Genomic DNA, 23,057 nt, shown 5'->3' with positions numbered 1-23,057 from the left:
TGATTGACCATGGTTAACCATGGTTGAGACAACCTTTGTCACAATGTGACGTTGGAACATAGTTGACTATGGTTGATTTTCATATTGAGACAATCCTTGTCACAATGCGACATTGGAACATGGTTTACTATGGTTGATTTTCATATTGAGAAAATATTTGTCACAATGTGACATTGGACCATGGTTGACTATGGTACACCATGATTATAAATGCAATGGATTTACATGAAACCCAAGGATTTATATTATAAACCCTATGAATAATATTGCACCCTAGGAAAATGAACCCTTAAATTAATAAACCCAATAGATTAATATGATAAACCCTACGGAACAATAAACTAAAAGAATTAATACTAAAATCAAAGGGATTATAAACCCAAGGGAGTAATATTAAACCTAAGGGATTAATATTATAAACCCTAAGATAAATATTATAAACCCTAAAATAAACATGGTTGACCATGTTTTACCATGGTTGATTTTGATATTGAGACAACCTTTGTCACCGTGTGACATCTAACCATGGTTGACCTTTGTTGGTTTTCATATTGAGATAATCTTTGTCACAATGTGACATTGGACCATGGTTTCCCATGTTTGACCATGATTATAAACCCAAGAGATTTATATTAAGCCCTAGGATTAATAATATAAACCTAATGAATAATATTATACCCTAGGAATATGAACCCTAAGTATGATAAACCCAAGGGATTGATATTATAAACCTAAGGGATTAATTCTAAAACCGCAAGGTATTATCAACCCAAGGAAATAATATTAAACCCAAAGGATTAATATTATAAACCCAAGGTATATAAACCCTAAGATAAATACTATAAACCTAAAGGATTAGTACGAAATCTCAAGGGATTATAAACTGAAGAAACCGAAGAGATAAATATTATAAACCCAAGGTATATAAACCCTAAGATAAATGTTATAAGCCCTAAAATAAATATTATAAGCCCTAAAATAAACATGCTTGACTATGGTTGACCATGATTGATTTGTGAAATATGGCAACAAGAATATTCCAATTTAATTTGTCCTTGAATTAAATTGTGAATTAAAATCGAATTTAGCCTTAACAACTACTTGGAAATAGTTAATTAATTTGTTTCAAATTAATTAGTGGGAGAAATTCAAGTTAGAAGTCTTTCTCAAGTCATGAAAGAGTTATCCCTTAAATTAAGGAGATAATATTGAGTTATATTTGAGTTGTAATTAGTTAACTTAGTTTACTAAGTTAAGTTGAGTTAAATTAGCTCCAAACTCTTTGAGGAACTAATGGTGAGTTAACAGTCAGTTGATGCATGCATGCACTCAACTAGTGTACTCCAGTTAACTGAAGATTCCCTCATAAGAAACTCATGCATGTCTATTCTGAGAAAGTCCCAGTTGAGATTAAAGTCAACGATAGTGTACTATCAGTTGCATGTGTTTTCTTATAAAGAAAACTCATGCATGTAGTCAAGGAATCATTCCTTGAGGATTGCCCAGTTCTGATAGTGTGTGAGAGAGTGTTCCACTTGGTTGAAGGAGAATCATCCCAGAGGAATAGTGCAAGAAAATACAAGCTTGGAGGGCAAAGAGGAAGGCTTTAGTGAAGCTAAGATTGCCTGTGAGCATCTGTGAGGATTGTACACCATGTCTTCCCTTCATGATCGAGAGAGTCGAGCAGAGGCTATCTTTGAGCGAGTTCACACTGATGTGTGTGGACCATTCTCAACAAAATCCACAATGAATCAAAGGTATTCTTTTATTTTCATTGATGACTATTCTTGTAAATGCTGGATTTATTTCATGCAAAATAAGGATCAAACCTTCACAAAGTTTTGTGAGTGCAAAGCTTTGGTCGAGAAAGAGTGAGGGAAGAAGATCAAGGCGTTGAGAAGTGAAAATAGTGGATAATATGTCTCTGAAGAGTTTAAGGACTTCTATGTAGTAGAAGGAATTAAATGACAGTTGAAAACACCTCATAACCCACAATAGAATGGGGTGGCCGAGAGGAAGAATAGAACTATTGTAGGGGAAGCATGGGCAATGTTGCATGACCAAGGCCTACCACTTCACTTGTGGGTTGAGGCATGGAACACATCAGCCTATTTGTAAAATAGAAGCCTGCATCGCATACTTGGAATGAAGACACAAGAGGAAGCTTTCTCCGGTAAGAGATGAGATGTGAGTCATTTCAGGATCTTTGGTTCATCGGTATATTTCCATGTGACAAAGGATGCATGGAAGAAGCTTGAACCGAAAATAGAGATGGGGATATTTGTGGGGTACACTGATACACCTCACAACTATTGGGTGTACTTGCCTACCAGTCGAAGGACAGTGGTTCGCAAGGATCTCAAGTTTGATGAGAAGAAGGCCATGCGAGTTTCCTTTGAGAGGGAGCTCCAACTATAGGCTATGAAGGAACTGTTGCTTCCTAAGATGGAGGAGCCTCAGACTGATGTGGAGCAACCACAGGCAAAGGTTCCAAGAGTGGAGACATCCACTCAAGTAGAGTCTTCCAGAAATGGATGGATGCACATAAGATAAGCTGACAGATTGTTGGAGGATGTGAGAGAGAATGTGGGAGAACCATCTTCTCGGTGTAGACAGAGGAGGTCATGTGAGAGGTACACTATATACATGGCCCTTCATGGGGAGTTTTTTGTGTCTCAGGGTAAGTATGCCAATGAGATACTCAAGAGATTCCACATGGAGAAGTGCAAGCCCATGCAGACTCCTTTAGCAGGTAACTGGAGGAGGGAGGATGCTACTTTAGGAGAATTAGTGGAAGCTACTGTGTATAGGAAGCTTGTGGGTTCACTGATTTACTTGGTGAACACATGACCAGATTTGTGCTATGTGGTGAACCATCTGAGTCAAGTGATGGTTTAGCCAACCAATATGTTTTGGAAGGTGGCAAAGCATGTATTGAGATACCTCAAAGGCACATCTCACTATGGATTTGGTACAGACAGACAGAGGGAGTGAAGCTACAGGGATTCCATCAGATTGAAAGAACACATCATGAGGGATTTTCAACCTTGGTTCAGTTGCAGTTTCTTGGTACAATAGGAAACAGAGGTTGGTTGCACTCAGCTCAGCAGAGGTATAACACATGGCTGCAAGTCAGGCAACATGTGAGGCCATTTGGATGCACAAATCCTAGTTGTTTTGTTTGATCAGGGTATGAATCCAGCTGTGATCTATTGTGATAATTAGAGTTGTATCAAACTCTCTGAGAATCTAGTATTTCATGATAGGTCCAAGCACATTGACATCCGATATCATCATCTCAGAGACTCTGTAGCGAGGAGGATCATTTTGTTGCAATATATTTCAACAAAGGAGCAAGATGCTCACATTTTCACAAAGGAATTATCAAAGTGTAAATTTGAGTTCCATAGAGACAGGATCAAGGTGGCAGATAATCCCTTTCTTGTTGAGAGGAAGTGTTGAAATATGGCAACAAGAATATTCCAATTTAATTTGTCCTTCAATTAAATTGTGAATTAAAATCGAATTTAGTCTTAACAACTACTTGGAAATAATTAGTTAATTTGTTTCAAATTAATTAGTTGGATAAATTCATGTTAGAAGTCTTTCTAAAGTCATGCAAGAGTTATCCCTTAAATTAAGGAGATAAGATTGAGTTATATTTGAGTTGTAATTAGTTAACTCAATGTATTGAGTTAATTTGAGTTAAATTAGTTCCAAACTCTTTGAGGAACTAATGGTGAGTTAATAGTTAGTTGATGCATGCGTGCACTCAACTAGTGTACTCCAGTTAACTGAAGAGTCATAGAAACTCATGCATGTCTATTATAAGAAAGACGCAGTTGAGATTAAATTCAAGGAAAATGTGCTATCAGTTGCATGTGTTTGCTTATAAAGAAAACTCATGCATGCATTCAAGGAATCATCCCAGAGGAATAGTGCAAGAAAATACAAGCTTGGAGGGCAAAGAGGAAGGCTTGAGTGAAGCCAAGATTGCCTGTGAGCATATGTGAGGATTGTACTAAGAGATGGCTAGCTGTGAGAGTTAAGGCTTTATATAATTCCTATGTATTTCCATCTTGTATGATAATACAGATAGTGGGGTTTTAGCCGAGGCTTTCCCCAAAGTATTTTCATGTGTATTGTGAATTGATTCTTCTTCTTCTAGTTATATGTGTTCAGCTCAATCTTTAAGCTTCCACAAATTGATAGTAGAAGTAGGTTATAGTATTCTGCTTTGATTTATATTGCATTATTGGGTTAACCTACATCAAATTTTCTACATGATTTTCATGTTGACACAATCTTTGTCACAATGCGACATTGGACTATGGTTGACCATGATTGATTTCCATATTGAGACAACCTTTATCACAATGTGACATTAGAAAATGGCTAACCATGGTTGATATTCATATTGAGACAATCTTTGTCACAGTGTGATGTTGGGCCATGGTTCAACATGGATGACTATGGTTGTCACAATGTGATATTCGACCAAGAGACAACCATTGTGACAATGTGACCATGGTTATCGACCATGGTTTATTTTCATATTGAAACAATCTTCGTCACAGAGTGAGATTCAAACATCGTTGACCATGGTTGATTTTCATAGTGAGACAATCTTTGTCACAATACAACATTAGATCATGCTCACCATGGTTAACCATGGTTGTCATAATTTGATGTTGGATGAAGAAACAATCTTTGTCACATTGTGACCATGGTTAACCATGATTGATTAAAAACCCAAGAAATTTATATTAAACCCTAGTTATTAATAAACACAAGGGATAATAATTTATAAACCCAAGCCACTAATAACTTTTTATAGATTTTAAATATAACTATATATATTTATAAATTATAAAGGAATTTATTTATAATAATTAACATTAACACCAATAGTAATGTTAATATAATAGTTAATATTATTATATTAATTTAAACATGCTTAAATTAATGTTTCATGTTATCAAATATTTAAAATCATAAATTATTTATAATTAAATTATAAAAAAAATTATGTTATTAATGTTATTTAAAATTATTAATATTATAATTAATGAAATATTGTTATTTATTTATAGCATTATTATTTTCATTATTTATTTTTAATATTTAATAAAATTATTGTTTAATAATACTTAATTGTTTAATATTAATATTATTACTATTATCACTTCTATCATGCAACGAAATGCCAAGAAAAAATAAATTAAAAAGTACACCACATAAGTCAATGTCTATTTTTTCTTTAAATTATTTATACATTCTCTCTCCTTCGATATTGTTCCATAGAATTTTAATTTAATTCGACATACAACTATAACAATTGTGGGTTCAACTATTAAGTATGTATGTTATTTTTCGACTAAAATGGTTATTATAAATAATTATTTATACATTCTCTCTCCTTTGATATTGTTCTATAGAATTTTAGTTTAATTCAACATACAGTGGGTTCAAATATTAAGTATGTACTTTATGTTCCAACTAAAATGGTTTCTATAAAGTTATATCATGCATATACATGTGACAATGAACCAACTTATTTAGTCCTAGATTTATTACCACAATGAAAAATTATTTATCTCGATGTTTTTTGAAGGCCTATTGGTCTCGAGTTGTTGTGAATGGGGTAGGGGTTAGGTGGTTCCTCTACTACCTTCGATCTAGACATGATCAATCTAATGGTTCAAACTCTTTGGGAACAGGCTAGGGAACCAGTCACGGAGGCCTCACTACTTTGTTGTGCCATTTGTGCCTTATAGGTTGCAAGAAAAGTGCTTTGCGACACTCAGGAACCCTAATCGTTGCTTCTCCTATACAGGTATGACATTTTACATCTCTTGCTCCTAACGAGACAGTTCTTAAGTCCACTACGTTACCCATCTGATAACTTGTCTCAATTTCATGTTTGTAGTGTTTCAATCGAGGGTTATTCCTTATGTTGTAGCATTATGAAAGAAGTCTGCAAGGAACTAGGGATAACCTCATATACTCCATTTTTGTCGCTCCTCACGGATTATCATTATATGTTATCAATTTTTTTCTTCTTTATGGTAATATTGATGGCATGGTTTGAATTCAAAGCAGATCTATACAGCACATCAAGGTTTCCTTGTAAGCTTTGTGCCTACATATTTGTCGAGTGCAGAATAACCCTTTCTTTTTCTTGCTAAATGTGAGCTTACTTTCTTTGGATGCACATATAAAGTTTGGTGCCACACTCAGTTTTGGAGTAAAGCCTGTTAGAAAAAATTTACGAGGTAGAGGAGAGGAGTCTCACTTAGAAATTCAGTTGCGACAAAGTTAACTCTCTCAGAAACAGGTTGCGGTGAGGATATCGCAACCACACATGCACTTAATTAAAACTGAATTTGTACGCACAACAAAATAGAGTAAAACAAAAGAGGGTTACGTAAATTTACTTGTGTAATATCAATACCATAATGGAAAAAGACACACTGTATATTATATATTAAAACATAAGGAAATACATTCACGTGATAAAAGGAGGCTGCAGCTCCAAAGTGGAAAGCAAACTTACTACAATTTACACGTCACTGGGGTTGCAGAGTAAACTTGTGTAAAACTCCATAAAACTAGGTTTCACGTGCCCACCAATATTTCCTGCACGATTTTCTCCTCACTACCTCACAGACTCTGGCTCTCTAACTTGCCCAACATAAAAAATGACTTTTACATCCATATTTATCTCAGCATACACACTTGACATTAATACATCAGAGAGGAAATAATTAATATGTAACATGGGCGATTTTACATAATAGTTGGTTTTCTAAACTTGCACGTGTTATGGAGTGTGGTAAAGAGTCACAGAGTGAATGCTTCCACATACTTATTTAATAAACTTCATTAAACGCCTTCACTTCTGTAATGTGTTGCGGAATGGTTCGCATTGTACTTCTGCTCTGACTTCAGTTCATTTGCTTGCAAAAAAAATCGCAACCATGTAGTAGTTGACTCGACAAGCATGGTATTTGTCAGTGTGTTTAAGGCGGTAGTTGGGATTAATATTTCCAACACTCCCCCTTAATCACAAGCGCTGCCATTGACAATTCCCAAAAAATCTTTGAGATAAACAAAACTTTCACTTGCCAATGGCTTTGCGAAAATATCACCATATTGTTCCTGTGACCTGCAATTCTCCAACACAATTTCATCATTGTTAATCAACTCTCTGATAAAATGATATTTAGCATCAATATGCTTGGTCCTCTTGTGAAACAAAAAATTCTTTGAAAATGCAATTGTTGAGTTGTTGTCATTGAAAATAGTTGTTGTTCCCTCTTGGTCGCAGTGAATATCCCTCAACATCCATCTCATCCAAAATGCCTAACACGCTATTATTGTTGCGGCGACATATTGAACTTCTACTGTTGATAATGAAACTATTGGTTGCTTCTTGGAGCCTCATGAAATGGCTCCAAAACCCAAATGAAAAACATATCCTGACATACTCTTTCTGGCATCGACACTTCCTACCCAATCGCTATTAGTGTAGCCAACCAACCTGAAATCATCTGTTGCCATGTACAAAATGCCATGTTGTTTTGTCCCATTCACATACCTTAGAATCCTTTTTGCTGCTTGCCAATGTGTTCCCTTGGGTGTCTCCATTAACCTCAAAGCCAATATTACTGCATACATTATATTTGGCCTACTAGAAGTCAAATACATCAAGCTGCCTATCATACTTTTGTATAATGTCGGATTGACGTTGCTATTGAAATCTTCTTTGCTCAACTTCAACCCCATGACAATTGGAGTTAGTGCATGCTTGTTGTTTTGCATTTTAAACCTCTCCAGAATGTCTGCTACATACCATTTTTTGTTTCCTTCACTTCTATGCCCGTAAAATATCTTAACATCCCCAAGTCAGTCATTTCAAATTCATTCTTCATGAATTATTTGAAATCAGCGATGAGGAAATCATCACTTCTCGTAAAAATCAAATCATCTACATATAATATGACAACAAGAATCTTGTCATCGCTCTCTTTGATGTAGAGGGTAGGCTCTCCGTCACATTTGTCGAAACCATTGTCCAACAACTGAGCATCTATCCTACTATATCATGCATGTAGTGCTTGCTTCAACCCATAAAGAGCTTTCCTCAATTGATACACTTTGTCTTCTTTGCCTTCTACCTCATAACTAAGCGGTTGCACAACATACACTTCCTCTTTTAGCAGTCCATTCAAGAACGTTGATTTTACATCCATTTGATACAATTTCCATTTATGTTGCATGACAATCAGCATAACTATATGCACTGTCTCCATCCTCACAACTGGCACAAACGTCTCTGAATAATCTCTTCCATGCTGTTGCTTGTATCTTTTAACAACTAAGCTTGCTTTATGCCTTTCAATATTTCACTCATTGTTTCTTTTGGTCTTATAGACCCACTTCACTCCAATGACTTCTTTTCCTTGTGGAAGGTTCACTAACTCCCATGTGTCATTCTTTTCTATTGCTTCTATTTCTTCCTCCATTGCCACAACCCATTTTCCCTCTTTGACTGCATGTTCAAAGTGGATTGGGTCATCTACATGACAAAAAAAAGCAAATAATGAATTCAAACCAGTGCTGCTATCAACCTCATCTTGCTCATAAATTTCATTTAGATTTCTGAATTTTAGCCTTCTTGTGCTTGCTGAAAAATGGGCTTGACATATCACTTCGTGTTGCACTTTGTGGCATGCTTGGAGAAGCACTTGCTTGACTCCGCAACACTGTCCTATTAATTCCTAATGGTGGTCCTTGTTGCCTGCTTTGCTGTACTTGAATAGGAGTAGAGGGAGTCATTATTGTGGAATTGATTGTTGCTTTCAATTCCTCTTTGTCCTCATGTGGTATACATGCTTTCACATTGACTGTCTTCTCTAAACTTCCATCCCATGCTTCCTCTTCTATGAACTGTGCATTTTTGTTGATTATGACCTTCTTGGTTGATGGATTATAGAGTTTGTATGCCTTGGATTCATCACTTTATCCAACAAATATACATTTCTCCCCCTTCTTATCCAATTTCTTCCTCAACTCATCCGGGACGTGTGCATACACCACACATCCAAAGACTCATGTGAGTGACACTATGCTTTCTTCCACTCCATGCCTCTTCAAGAACCATGTTTTGGATGGTTTTGGTTGGACGTCTATTCAAGATATATGCTGCACAAGCGACAACTTTAGCCCAATAATCATTTGGCAAATGATTTGCCTTCAACATCTTTCCATTTTCGTAATGGTCTTATTCTTTCTTTCTACCACACCATTTTGTTGAGGTGTATGTCTTGTTGTAAATTGCTTATGAATTCCATGCTCCCTACAAAATCGAAGGAAATAATTTGAGATCTATTCACCACCTCTGTCAGTCCTAAGGACTTTGATGTAGTGTCCACTTTGCTTCTCAACAAGAGCCTTGTACTGGTGAAAGCACTCAAACACTTCACATTTTTGTTTTAGGATATAGGCCCATGTCTTCCTTGTGTAGTCATCTATGAAGATCGATAGATAATGGATACCACCAATTGATGGTTTCTGCATTGATCCACATAAATCTGAGTGGACAGTCTCCAAAGGTTCCTTTGCCCATACTAATTCTCCTGCTGAAAATGTCTCTCTATGTTGCTTTCCCAAGATACATCCTTCACATAGGCTATCTGCTTTTTTTATGAGTGGTAATCCCTTCACCATGCCTTTCCTATGCAACAAATTCAAACCTCCAAAGTTCAGATGACCAAATCTCAAATGCCATAACCAATTTTCATCTTTTACCTCTGCTTGATAGCTCTCTTGGGTGACGGCTCTCTCTTTTCTTCCATCCTCTTATGAGTTCATTGATAGTTGTGCTTGTGCACCTTCTTTCATCAAATATGATCTTATATTTGGTGGAAACATTCTATTGTTTGTCATCTGAACCTCTGCAATCATTTGTTTGCTTGGAGGCCTATCCAAACTTGTGCACACATCATTTCTGAAGAAGACATTATAGCCCTTTTGCATGAGTTGTCCAATGCTTATGAGGTTATGCTTCACAGCGGGGACAAAGTAAACGTTTGAGATGTACTTCTTCTCCCCCTTCTTTTTTAGGATTTTAACTCTTCCTTTTCCCATGGCAGAGACTTTTCTATTAGTTCCTAATGTCACTTCATATTTCACACTTTCATCTAGATTGGAAAACATTTCTATGTTCCGAGACATGTGGTTGCTACACCCTGAATCTAGATACCATATATCACTTTGTTCTTCTTGTGCTACATTACAAGCTAAGACATGCTATCATGGTTCTGATTTTCTTTTGTGAAATTTACACTTGGTTGGTTACTAATGTCATATTGCTTTTTTCTACATTCATTTGCATAATGACCATACTTATTACAATAATGACATTGAACTTGAGATTCATCATACCTCTGACCTTGTGCTTGATTTTGGCTTGGGCCTTGACTTGGATGTTGATTGTTGCCTCTTCCACTTGAGCTTGGAGGGCTACTTCTTCCACCTCTGTATGGGCTTCTTCCTCTTCCTCTAGTATATGATCTTGCTCTGCCTCAACCTTGACCAAAGGAAACTTGTGTCTTGAAGGCGTGGTCCAATGAGGAGCTTGTTGCTTTATTCAGTCTATGTTCATGAGAAATTAGTGATGCATGAAGCTCATCCACTAAGAACTTTGAGAGATCCTTTGTCTCTTCTATGGCCACAATAATGGCACCAAACCTTGCTAACAAACTTCTCAAAAATTTCTCAACTATTCTCGTTTTTTCAAGTGTCTCACCATGGGACCTGATTTGAGTAACCAACCTAATTACATGTGTAAAATATGAGTCAACATTCTGAGACTCTTTCATACAAAGTGTTTCAAAATCTCTTCTCAACATTTGTAGTTTTGATGTCTTCACTTTTGCCATGCCTTGGTAGCTTGTCTCGAGGGTGTCCCATGCTTGCTAGGACTTCATTGCTGCTGCAACCCTTGGGAAAATACTTTCATGAACTCCTTGAAAAATGTAGAAGATGGCTTTTGCATCCTTCTTTCTGTTGTCCCTCAACAAATATATTTATGCTTGAGATAAGGCATTGTATGTTGCTGCATGTGCTGGTTCTTGAAAATAATTCTCCACCAAATCCGAAATGTCTTGAGACGAAAACATGGCCTTCATTGTTATAGCCCAATAATCATATATTTTTCCAATAAACTGAGGTATCTGAGGATTAGTCAAGCTTGTGCTTGGTGTTGCCATTTCTGAGTGAAATAAAAACTTTCTACCTTCTCGTAAATATCATAAAAAACAATGTGCCCACAAAACAATTTTAAGTGTTAGTAAAAACACTTGTTTTTACACAAAGAGAGTTTATCCCGCTCTCATACCATGTTATAAAAATTTTACGGGGCAAAGGAGAGGAGTCTCACTCAGAAATTCAGTTGCATCAAACTCAAGTGGCTCAGAAATAGGTTGCGACAAGGATATGATAACCACACATGGACTTAATTAAAATAGAAATCTTAAGCATAGAAAAAAGAGTAAAACAAAAGAGGGTTGCGTAAATTTACTTGTGTAAGATCAATACCATAATGCAACAAGCCACACTTTATATTATATGTTAAAACATAAGGAAATACATTCACATGATAAATGGAGGCTCTAGGTCCAAAGTGAAAAAAAAAACTTACTGCGATTTGCCCATCACTCAGGTTGCAGAGTAAACTTCTGTAAAGCTCCGTAAAACTGGTTTTCACATGCCCACCAATATTTCCTCCATGATTTTCTCCTCACTACCTCAGAGACTCTCACTCTCTAACTTTCCCAACATACAAAATGACTTTTACATCCATATTTATCTCAACATACAAATTTGACATTAATATACGAGAGAGAAAATAATTAATATGCAACAATGGTGATTTTACATAATAATTGGTTTTTTGAACTTGCTCGTGTTGTGGAGTGTGGGCAAGAGTCGCGGAGTGAATGCTTGTCGGTACTTATTTACTAAACTTCATTAAATGCCTTAACTTTTGTGATGTGTTGCGGAATGGTCTCCACTTTACTCTTGCTCTCACTTCAGTCCTTTCGCCTGCAAAGCAAAAAAAATCACAAATAGTTCACTCGGCAAGCATGTTGTTTGTCATTGTGTTTAAGGCGGTGGTTGGGATTAATATTTCAAACAAAGCCTAGGGTTTTCTCCACAATCTTCTAGGTTTTTAATTTCCTATCCTCCTTTCTAACTTCTCAAGTGTTCTCGTTCTGGGTTGGAAATGGGGACTACAAAATTTTTGGAGAGTTAAACTCTCTTATGACAAGAGAGGGTTTGCCACCACTAGAGTGACTATGCAACATGTGTGCTAAGGGTTTTCTCCACAAGTTGGACAAACCCTAGAGAGAGATTTAGATTTGGTTCTAACTTAATCTTTGTGGAGGAAAAAAGATAGTTACCATGAGTGATGGGTTGATTATTGTTTGCAACTTGTCCACATACGAGGACTGTGTCCGAGTTCTTGATGGCGACCATCTAATACCTGTAATTTTCCCCCACATTTCTCATTTCCATCTATGTGTTTGAGTGACTAGGGTTTTTATTTTCTATCCTCCTTTCTAACTTCTTAGGTGTTATAGTTCTCAGCAGGAAACACGACCTACAAAATTTATGCAGAGTTGAACTGTGTGATGACATGAGAGCGTTTATCACCACCGGAGCTACTCTCCAACCCCCTTCCCGAGGTTTTTCTCCCCAATTAAGACAAACCCGTGAGATGAGTTTAGATTTCATTCTAACTTAATCTTTGGGGAGCACAAAAGGTAACTACCATGACTCTCATAGGTTGATTGTTGTTTGCAGCTAGTCTAAGTACCAGAATTGTGTCCTAGATCTTGATGGTGATGATCCTAAGGATGCAACACCGTGCACAAACATGTGGTTTCCCCCACAATTTTGAGTAGCCCCTACGTGTTCCAATGATTTTGGTTTTTACTAATGGTTCCTCTTGCTTTGGAGATACCTTCATATGGTGCTGATTTTCGACATAATTTCTCAAGTAAGCCACTTAATAGTCTAGGGTAATAAGCAATTATGGTTACAATTCGTTAATTGCAAACTTTGTCATATTTTCTATTGTCATTGCCGCATGTGAGAATCTTGGTTCTAGTTGAGGATTCCTACTACTTATTTGAAGTTGTTCAATTACCATATGTGAGAATCTTGGTTCTAATTGAGGATTCCTACTACCTATTTGAAGTTGTTCAATGACTAAATCTTTTCACCTTTCACATAAAAGTGAATTTGTTTCATTTTTAAGATCCACTTAATGTGTTCCATAATGAATAAGTTTCATTGTTTCATTTCTTCATGCACTTCAATTTCCTTATGTGCCACTTTACTAGTAGTTGAGGATTCGCCACTTAAAACAAACATTAACCCTACATCAGTTCCATACAAAAATATATTCCCAACACATTAAATCTTTACATTTGATTTAAGAAGTCAACCAAACTTCATCCATAAGAAAATTAATATATAGAAGCCTGGGCTAAAAATAACTACATATATCAAATATATAATTTATATATATAAAAAGTTGATGTAAAAATATTTTGATAAAAATAAATATTAAATATTTTATTTATTAATAATAGTTTTTTAAATATCACGTTTCAACTGTCTATTCTATTATTTTATATCATATTCTGCATTAAAAAAATTACACAAATTTGGAAAACACTTTTAACTTTTCAGATATAAAATATGAATTAACAATAACCAACGGATCGAATATGAATCAATAAACGAATTCATATTCGAAAAATGTTGACCGTTAGAGTGCTCTGTACAAAACCAATTTACCCAACTTCTGAATCAGAGGTCTCCGCCCTTATAGGTCATAAAATGAATTTGTTAGATTTCAGTTGCAACAATATTTACGCTATTTTTTTAAATCGCGATTTTTTTTTTTTTTATCTATGGTGTTTAGAACTAGAAATTGTCCCAAAAGGTACAAAGAGAGGCCGATAGGATTATTAAATTGGAAGTGTTGAATTTTTTTAAAAGAGTTAATTGGTTTGTGGAAAACCTTGTTTTCTTGGACTGGATCATTGTGCAATTACTTTTCTTTAAATGTTTTATTTATATCTATATTACAAGGAGCACATTGAATGTCTTATTTCATTTTAGAGTAAGTTAATTACCCAAAATCAAGAAACCTTTATAGATGGCCAAGCATATACGAAGCTTGCTAGTGACTGAGGCAATAACCACCATGACTATCCCCTACCAATATATTTCATTGAAAACCATAATTGTATATTACATTTAGAAAGTAAAAACATAATATTAGAAAACATGTTCATATATTGCTATTAAAAAATTAATTCCATTAGAAACCATGATATTATTATTATTATATCATGTTGATATTATTATCAGTTTTTAAGCGCATGGATCTAACTGAAGTTGAAACTTTATGCTCATCAAATCCCTTATTTTTCTACTTAGAGCTGTGTGTCGAGTTGCAGGTGAATTCGTGCATTTATTTCACAAGGCCAAAGTTAGATTCGTTGTATTCCTTTTCGGGAGAAGCTGTCTCTGGCGGTATGATAGGGCCCTTGTAAATCTTGTGTACTCCAACGAAACACTTCAAGGCTATTGAAGTTAGTGCTCAAATAAATTTCACCCCTAGCTTAATGTCTAGAACTATAGACTTCAAGGAGGTTAAGAGTTTGGAATAAATTGTGATTAGATATCGTTTTTGGGATTCAACTACGTTAAGTCATTAACATATGACCATTTCCATGAGAGGTAGTCGTAACTGACTAATTTCTCATGATTTTTGAATTGTTCACTTAGCACTCATTGCATTGGGTGATGCTCACAGGGGTGAAGAAGTGGGATTGAAACTAGTGAAATGAATCACATAGCATCAATCGTCACTTCCGGGGCTTGCACCCGGTAACCCAATGCAAATGAGTGCTAAGTGAACAATTCAAAAATCATGAGAAATTAGTCACTTACGACTACCTCTCATGGAAATGGTCATACATTAATGACTTACTTAACGCAGTTGAATCCCAAAAACGATATCTAATATAATGCACTGCGTAAACCCCTAATACATAAATTGTGATATTCAAAGTGATGGATTGTCTTTATTTTTCATTTCCCCGTTATTATGGTAAAAGGGAAAAGGGATCTAGCTGAAGTTCTTATGGTAATGATATCTCGAGGCTGTTATTTTATGGTATTTTTATTTTAGTGAGGAAGTGGGGGAGAGTGGTTGAACATTGAGAGAGTCGTACAATCTTTAGTCGGCTAATGGATATGCAAATCTAAGGATGTGTAAAGGAATGGCGATAGAGATTCAAGGAATGAATTGTTCGATGAGATTCAAAGAGTTTTAGAGTCTTTAATTTTTGGTATTTTTTGTAATTTTGAAAAAAGAAAATATATAAGAAAATTTAGTAATCCAAAAATAACAAGATTCACTTATTTTTAATATTTGACAATTTTGAGAGGGAAAAGTCCAAAAAAAACTTAATAATCAAAGAAATAACAAAACGAAAATCACTTTTTAAAATTAGACCAGAGAGATTGATGATGGAGACAATTCTAGACCCATTTCAAGAGTTTTAAGTTCTATTATTATGATCAATCTAACAAAATATAAAATAATAATGTTTCATGTTTCTGAGCAAATGACTCCCCGTAACATGAAGGACTAGGGTTTCCCTGGGAAGCATCAAAATTTAGTCTGATAAATTTAATAGGAAAAGAATACGGGCAAAAGTTTGATAAAATTAATAAGAGAAGAATACTGATGCAAGAGAGAAGAGGGAGTCCATATAGAAAGAGAATTTAACAGGAAAAATGAGAAGATTGAAAGCTACCGCCCTTAGTCTTGAACATGTCTTTTCATATTGTAATTAACTTTACTTTAAAAGCTATAATTTTCAATGGGGATTTTTATGGATTTCGTTTTTATGTCTCTGACTTTGTTTTGATTGGTGTTAAAAGATTATTGTTAGAGATGTTTATTATTTTGTAAAGAATTTGGAAATTTGGTTAAAAATATTTGTACTTTTTACAGACATTCTACACATTTCTAAATGGGGAGTTTTTTTTAAGGGGAATTGGGGTTCAAAGGTATAAAATAATGGGAATAATATGTTAGAGATATATTTTATGTTGTTGATAAGCAATTTTTTCCAAAGAAATTTGATTTATAAAGGGAGTAATTTGATAAGGAATTGCTCTTCTTTGATTTATAAAGGGAGTAATTTGATAAGGAATTGCTTATTGAGGATAGTCATTTTTCATTTAAATTTGGTTTTGGTTTTTTGTTTTTTGTTTTTTTTTTTGTGATTATGGAATTGTTTGAATATTTTTTTTTTATGGTGGAAGTGGAATCAGCACTATCAAAAATTTCTGAGCACCCAAAATACTGAAACTTGACAGTTATAACCAATTATAACTAGTATTTCCCAAAATTGTGAAACTTGACAGTTATAACCAAGATTTCCCAAAATTTCCACCTGATTTTATCAAAATTATACCTGAAATTCCATTGTTTCCAACAAAAGTGTAACCTCCTTTGATTAAAAATATCTGAATTTGAATACGGAAATTTAAAAAACCAAAAGGGTTTGCTGATCCATTCTATAACTGAGTCTATATTAAAGAATATCTCTACTAATGAAATTAAAAACCAAACATAAATAGTTTAAAAAAATATACACTATAATGCATATTTCAACTGTGAAAGAGTTATGTAGAGGGAATGCAAATAGTTATTCTTTAGATACAAATAGATGCAATGCAAAACTCGTTACGTCTAAATCATCTTGATGTTTAGATACAAACAGATGAAATGCAAAACTCTTTACGTCTAAATCAACTTCCTTTGCAAAAATCTCAGGTTCCTTCTCTACCAGGGAATAACGTCTACTTGCACATAGCAACCAGTACTTGACGTGGAGGCTTCGAAGGTCTTCTCGCATGCTGAACAACTAGGTTATCCAGCAACAATACATCCCCTTCCTCTCACCTTAAATTTACGCACTCTTCATCAACAATGGCCTTGAATGCCTCCGCTGCTTCACCAGAAACATGACACCCATCTCCAAAAGACAGTGACATGTTTCTTTCGCCATAGTCGGTTATGGTGTTAAACCAGACTTGCCTCCCTCCATATCCCTCGAATGCTCTGATCCCCTCCCGAGGGCCGAACAAGAACTCAGCTGATCCGTCCTCTAGGCACTTAAAGTTCGTACAACCCATCACCTCTACTGCTCTGCTTATCATTCATTCAAATGCAGAGGCATTAAACTTTGAAAGCAATAATAACTGAACAACAAAATGAAAAATGAGATGATGAGCTTAAATGCAGTGAAATAATAAAGTTATGACAAAGCCATGTGAACCCGAGGTATCATCTGAAGATCATGTCAAGTTGATACCCAGGATTAATACCCATCCTCAAACTGTGAAGTTCGCACCTCCAAAATTGCCATATAAAATTATATGCACCTCCAAAATTGTCGCGTTGGTACCGAAGTTTGTTTATATAATGGGATGTTTATTATCAGAATTGTGTGAAAGTTTAGGGGAGGCTAGATAAGATTGGGGAAATTTAATTCCCAACAAATTTTCATTTTCAACCCTTCCCAAAAGGTTTAAATTTATAATGTAAGCTCATACCAAACCCACTGAAACCAACTAATATACACACCATGTGAAACCAACTGGTATACACACCATGTCAATTGAGATTCTGAAAGCTATACCAGGTGGTACTTTAAATGGACTTACGTTAATTAATGCCTTCTAGCAGCGACATTGCACTTACCTCTTTTTCGCCGCAATTGGGTCGTTCGTTTCCAGAAAAGTCTGCTAGTTTCCGGTAGAGAAGGAAGCAAATGTGTTTAGGGTGGGAGCCATTATTTTAGACATGACCAACCTTGTATCCTTCACTCTTCTTACAAATTCAGGCATTCTGACTTCCATTCGTTACGCAATGCCTTGGGTGAGAGCTATGGCAGTCTCTCCACCCGTGGGAGGTGTAGTCTCGCAGAAGAAAAATAGCTTAGACGGCCACTCATCCATCTGCATCGAACCATTGTAACAGAAAATTGAATAGTAGACAAAGATGGAAAATTGGCACAACACAACTTTCAACTTCAGCTAGATCCATGCTCTTAAAAATTGAAACACCCAACCCCAAAATTCATGGCCATGTTTAGCTATAGGTTCATTTCCATCTTGATATATTAACCCATAAATGAATAATAGACATCAATCCATTCTAGCTTGGGTTTTGGTAACTATCCCAAGATTTAGAAAACCCCAAAACTTTGGGCATTCTAATTGGTGATATGGTGGTATTTGTTGGGAGAATTCAAATTAACACAGCAAAAGAGAGAATTCGTTCCTAGTTTTGGAATATTCTGGAGATATGGAGGATAAGAGGGTAACCAAATTCAGTAACAACAAAATGTGGGTCTCAAAAGTGGAGTAAAGCGGAAAATTTGTTGCAGAAGTTTTTAAATTCAATTGTGGCGAACAGAAATTGAATTGAAAAACAGAAAAGGGTCATTTTATTGTATAGGTCTCACATTGAATAATAGAAAAGGGGTAATTTATTGTATAGGTCTAAAATTGAATAACACCAAAGGGGGAAATCTGTTGTAAAAGTTGTTGAAGTTCACTTGGTACCAAATAATAGATTAGGGAAACAAGGCGTTGAAGATTTGTATTTCAAATAACATATCTTTGTACATCTATCAAATAACATATCTTTTATATATTTCCTAGATATTGTAAGAGGCTGAATGATATTTTGACTTGTTCTTTCATAACGTTGCTCCTCCCACCCAAACGCTTTAACAAATGAGCTGAAATCTGCGGTGGATCTGAGAGGGAATCCTCTGAAAAGCAGAGCGCCGTGATCCGTGAGTTGACGTTGTATCCAATCTCTGTTATTGCGTATGTTGTGGGTTACATCTGCAATCCCTCCTTTGCGATCGTGGGAGGTAGCGCATTGCTGAGCAGGGAGAAGAACCTTGGGGAATAATCTGTTTTCTTCTGACGCTCCTGCAATCGTCATCTTCTGCTCTGGTATTCGACCTTCTAAGAAAGCGTGCATGGTTGCAAATGATTCAGATGCAATCTCCATGTTCTAAATTACAAAACGAAATACAAAACTCGAGGGAACCTTGTTCTTTTGCAGAACAACGAGACGACTGAAAGGTCAGGGCTGGTAGGTAACGCAATCTCTTTGCAAGATGACATTACTATAATTTAAATGTGCAGATTAGCTGGGCTTCACTTCCTCTCAAACAACCTGAAATTCGAGATTTTGCTTAAAATGAGACATTCAAATCCAAAATTTGAGAAATTCTCTATAGTTTAGTTCAAATATGATAATGAATGAACCATGCAGCTATAGAGCTTAGAAACACAACTTCAAGATGCACGAGATCATGGATTTGGGGTTTTAGGGATTAACTCTGCAGAGATACAGCTAAAGAGTTCGCGGCAAGTAGTTTTAATGGGTGTATGGGGTATATAATTTAATACTAATTAGTGCTTGCCAAAAGCCATGGAAGAAAAACAGCAACAACAACTGGCATACCAAAGAAACAAAGGGAAAGAGTGACATAAAAGAATGGGAAAAAGCAGTAAAAATATCTTCAAGAGTGACAAAAAAAATGGGAAAAAGCAGTAAAAATATCTTGCCATGCCAAGAAGGGAACTCAAACGATATTTGGAAAAAGCAGTCACACTTCAAATCAACCTGATCTAACGGAGCAGGATAAAAGTGTTGACGGTTGTTGATGCATAGGAAGGCCTATCGGCCTAATTACAGATCAGGTATATGAACAACTTCCTCAATTTACGGTTGTTGATGCATAGGAAGGCCTATCGGCCAGATCAGGTATATGAACAACTTCCTCAATTTTACGGCGTTTAAAAAACTCTAGTCCAGTACAAGTGTAAATAGCGCAAAACCAGTTTCAATTGTATTCAAAAGTTGAAACGGCTGTAAATCAGAATTTTTACAGCGAGTGGTAAAAATATACCTTGTGTCTTTACCCCAACTTATAATGTGGTCGTGACTGTGACTGATCCAGTGATTATTTTACCCGGAAGAGAAAAATTAATGGAGTTAATCATGGCCAATTTTTTTTAAAGTAAAATATATGTAGTAATACATAATGGATTTAGTCTAGTTATATAAATTAAATGATTGAGTTTAGCCAATCAAAACAGTAATAACAACTAATTTGAAATTAAAAAAAATCATTTTTTTTTTAATTTCAAAAATCAAATTTTTTTAATAAGATAAGTTTATAAAATGCTAGCAATTTAAAATTTAATCACAAATTTTACCTTTTAACCTTTAAACCTATATAAGATTGCTATATTCTATATTTATAAAGGCAAAAATTAGACATTTTTCTTAAAAAATATATGTATAACATGACCATCTTTCTTGTCCAAAAAGTTTTAGATTGATTCTAAATAAGTATACTGTTATGGCACTCCATAAGGAAAAAAAAATACCTATTCAAATCCATCCATAAGAAAAAGTGGCCTATTCAAATCCATCTAGATAAATATTTATAAAAAAAAAATATAACTTCTCTTTTTATCCTCCACCAGCTAGAATGACAGCCACAGCTGTATAAACAAGAACGTGCTCGTCTTCTGATGCCTGACTATTAAATTCTTTTCAGATATCTGAAGAAAACCACGAACCAAACCGAACGTCTAAGATTGCTGAATCAATTTTCACCTCCCAAATTGGGATCAGAACCATTGTCCCACAAGTCACAATCATCGATTCCCAGCTCTTATTGCTGGCAAGAAATCTTTTATTACAAGGCCCACTATGGAATTCTTGATTTCCAAATAACTGATTCTGCATTTAACTCCTTGGCTTCTGTACACTGCGAAGGAAACCATCACAAATTAAATTATCCTCATCGTTTTCAGAGCCATCCGGCAATTTCATTCTGATAAATTCTATGGTATCCCTCATTTCCTCATGGTCCCTTTCTTCATAATAAGACGTAGATCTTCTCAGAGCAGGGTCCTTGATATAAGACCTGGCCGCCAGTCTACGCTCTGAAACGCTGCGTCTTGTAGAAGGAGCGCAACCAGTTTTCATCACAGAAGGTACACCCAAATCTGTAAAGGTCCACCCATATTATATCAGTTTCCACTTTACCCTAACTCTAACTCTAAATTTCTAACGGTTAAATAAAGTTTGCAATTTACCCTACTCTAAATTTCTAACGGTCAAATAAAGTTTTCAATTTACCCTAACCCTAACTCCAAATTTTTAACTGTTAAATAAAGTTTCCAATTTACCCTAACCCTAACTCTGAATTTCAACGATTAAATGTATCACCAGAGTATCAATTCATTCATTACCTTCCACGTCCCCAGATCGATACTGGCGTCCCCGTAATCCGTTTTCTCGTCTTCCCAACACAGAGACATTGTTTCTGCAGTCTCTTTTCCTGAGAAATGCCAAGAACGATCTCAACCCAGAGAAGTTAACCTTCCTTCCTTTCCTTTCATCGGAGCCCTTATAATTCTGCGTCTTGATTTTTGGTCTCTGGTCATTATCTCGAATCCCTTCAATGTCGTCACAATTCTTTTTGTTGAAAGGAAGGTAACCCGAGGACGAGGAATCGGGCCTATAATCTATCTCCCCCCTGCGTTGTTCATAATTGACCCTTGCCAACCTTACCAACCGCTCCCTGAGACATGACGCGCAGATCCCTACTACTGCCTGCGATGGATGGAAAGGGCATCGGTTCAAGGGTTCACCGAATATGTCCATTCTTTTTCAACAATGTCTCAATATTGTTGATTAGATCTGGGTCTTGTCTAGAACAGTCCTCGACGGTGTTGTTACCAATTAATGCGGAAAAACACTTTGGTCTCTAGTATTCACTAGACAATCCTCCTGAATTATTGAATAGTTCAATTTAATCTGATATGAAATTCAAACCTATAACAAAAGAGAAAAAGAATACAGAATATCCAGTGTTAGTCAAATTCAAACCTATACCAGAAGACAGAAAGAATACATGTCAATATGTAAGTGGGTTTTGCTATGGAACAAGGCTATCTTTAAGTGGAATATCCCAGAATCTGCTTATTAAGCTCTTCTGATGGTCAAATTCTGAAATATTTCAAAAATCTACTATGCACATAAGCTCAACATAGTCCTCGCCATTACTGATAATGAATAATGACAATGAACTCTAAGCAGAACAAAACAACAAAACAGAATTCAAGAAAACCCCGACTCACCTGCAGTGTTGGGGAAGGTGGGAAAACCCTAGCTTCGAAGTCAACCGAGCCATTCATTTCGTTTCTGTACGCCACAACGTGTTGGGCGGGCATGGTCTCCACTCTTCATCATCTTTATTGACACATAATCTTGGTTGGTTGGCCTTGGAAATTTGGATTTGAACTTGTGCGATGAGAAATTGGACAAATGCACTAGCGGTTAACTTGTGGCCGGTAGATCCGTCACCCGTCGACCCGTCCTGTTGCAATCTTTAATGTATTAAATTTACTCTCTGAAACTGAAACTTAACTTTTAGAGATGTTGTTATCAGAGGGTGACCTACAATTGTGACTTGTCTCATTTTTCCACTGCATTCACTTGGGAAGGAAAATGATCGTTGGTGTTAGCTTGAACAGTCGGTTAGTGCCAAGGGTTGATATGCCAATGAAGCTGCTTCGATTTCTGCACTTCACATTAAATATTGAAGAAAGCGCGTTCCGTCTTTGTTATTTGTAGACACCGGCATCTTAATCTAAAGTTTTATATAACAAAAGACAAATATTTCCAATTTGTGTGGCTTCTCTCGATGGATATATTTCATTGGGTATGATTTTAGTAAAGTTACGCATTCAATTGATATTGTGAATAAGTTATTTTCCATTTTGATCTAGATTTGATATATATATTTTATTTTTTTTAATATTTGCTAAATATGTTAAAGTGTTTT

The 23,057-nt window shown here is 35.6% G+C and overlaps 1 protein-coding gene across 2 annotated transcripts; it reads right to left on the bottom strand.

The window, feature by feature from the left end:
- Positions 1-20,681: 20,681 nt before the first annotated feature.
- On the bottom strand, positions 20,682-22,464 carry LOC149265700 (uncharacterized). 2 transcript variants are annotated; one of them, XM_089393738.1, is made up of 3 exons: positions 22,351-22,464; positions 21,460-22,045; positions 20,682-21,213 (listed from the first exon to the last, which is right to left on the bottom strand). In XM_089393738.1, exons 2-3 carry the CDS (start codon positions 21,872-21,874, stop codon positions 20,951-20,953), a joined length of 678 nt encoding a protein of 225 aa, XP_089249864.1. In that variant the 5' UTR covers positions 21,875-22,045; positions 22,351-22,464; the 3' UTR covers positions 20,682-20,950. The 2 variants fall into 2 exon arrangements, with proteins under 2 accessions (XP_089249864.1, XP_089249871.1); XM_089393745.1 differs by lacking the exon at positions 22,351-22,464 and having other exon boundaries at positions 21,460-22,326.
- Between the last annotated feature and the right edge of the window lie 593 nt (positions 22,465-23,057).

Source organism: Pinus tabuliformis, chromosome 6 (genome assembly GCF_031772625.1).
Source record: "Pinus tabuliformis cultivar Carrire ecotype Pingquan chromosome 6, CPIR1, whole genome shotgun sequence".
Classification (NCBI taxonomy): Eukaryota; Viridiplantae; Streptophyta; class Pinopsida; order Pinales; family Pinaceae; genus Pinus; species Pinus tabuliformis.
The sequence above is the reverse complement of the archived record's forward strand: the minus strand, read 5'-3'. Positions and strand labels throughout refer to the sequence as shown.

Coding starts and splice junctions, on each gene's coding strand:
- LOC149265700 (XM_089393738.1), bottom strand. CDS start 21,874: ATGGACATATTCGGTGAACCCTTGAACCGATGCCCTTTCCATCCATCG. Junction 21,214..21,459: donor TCGATCTGGGGACGTGGAAG/GTAATGAATGAA, acceptor GGACCTTTACAG/ATTTGGGTGTACCTTCTGTG.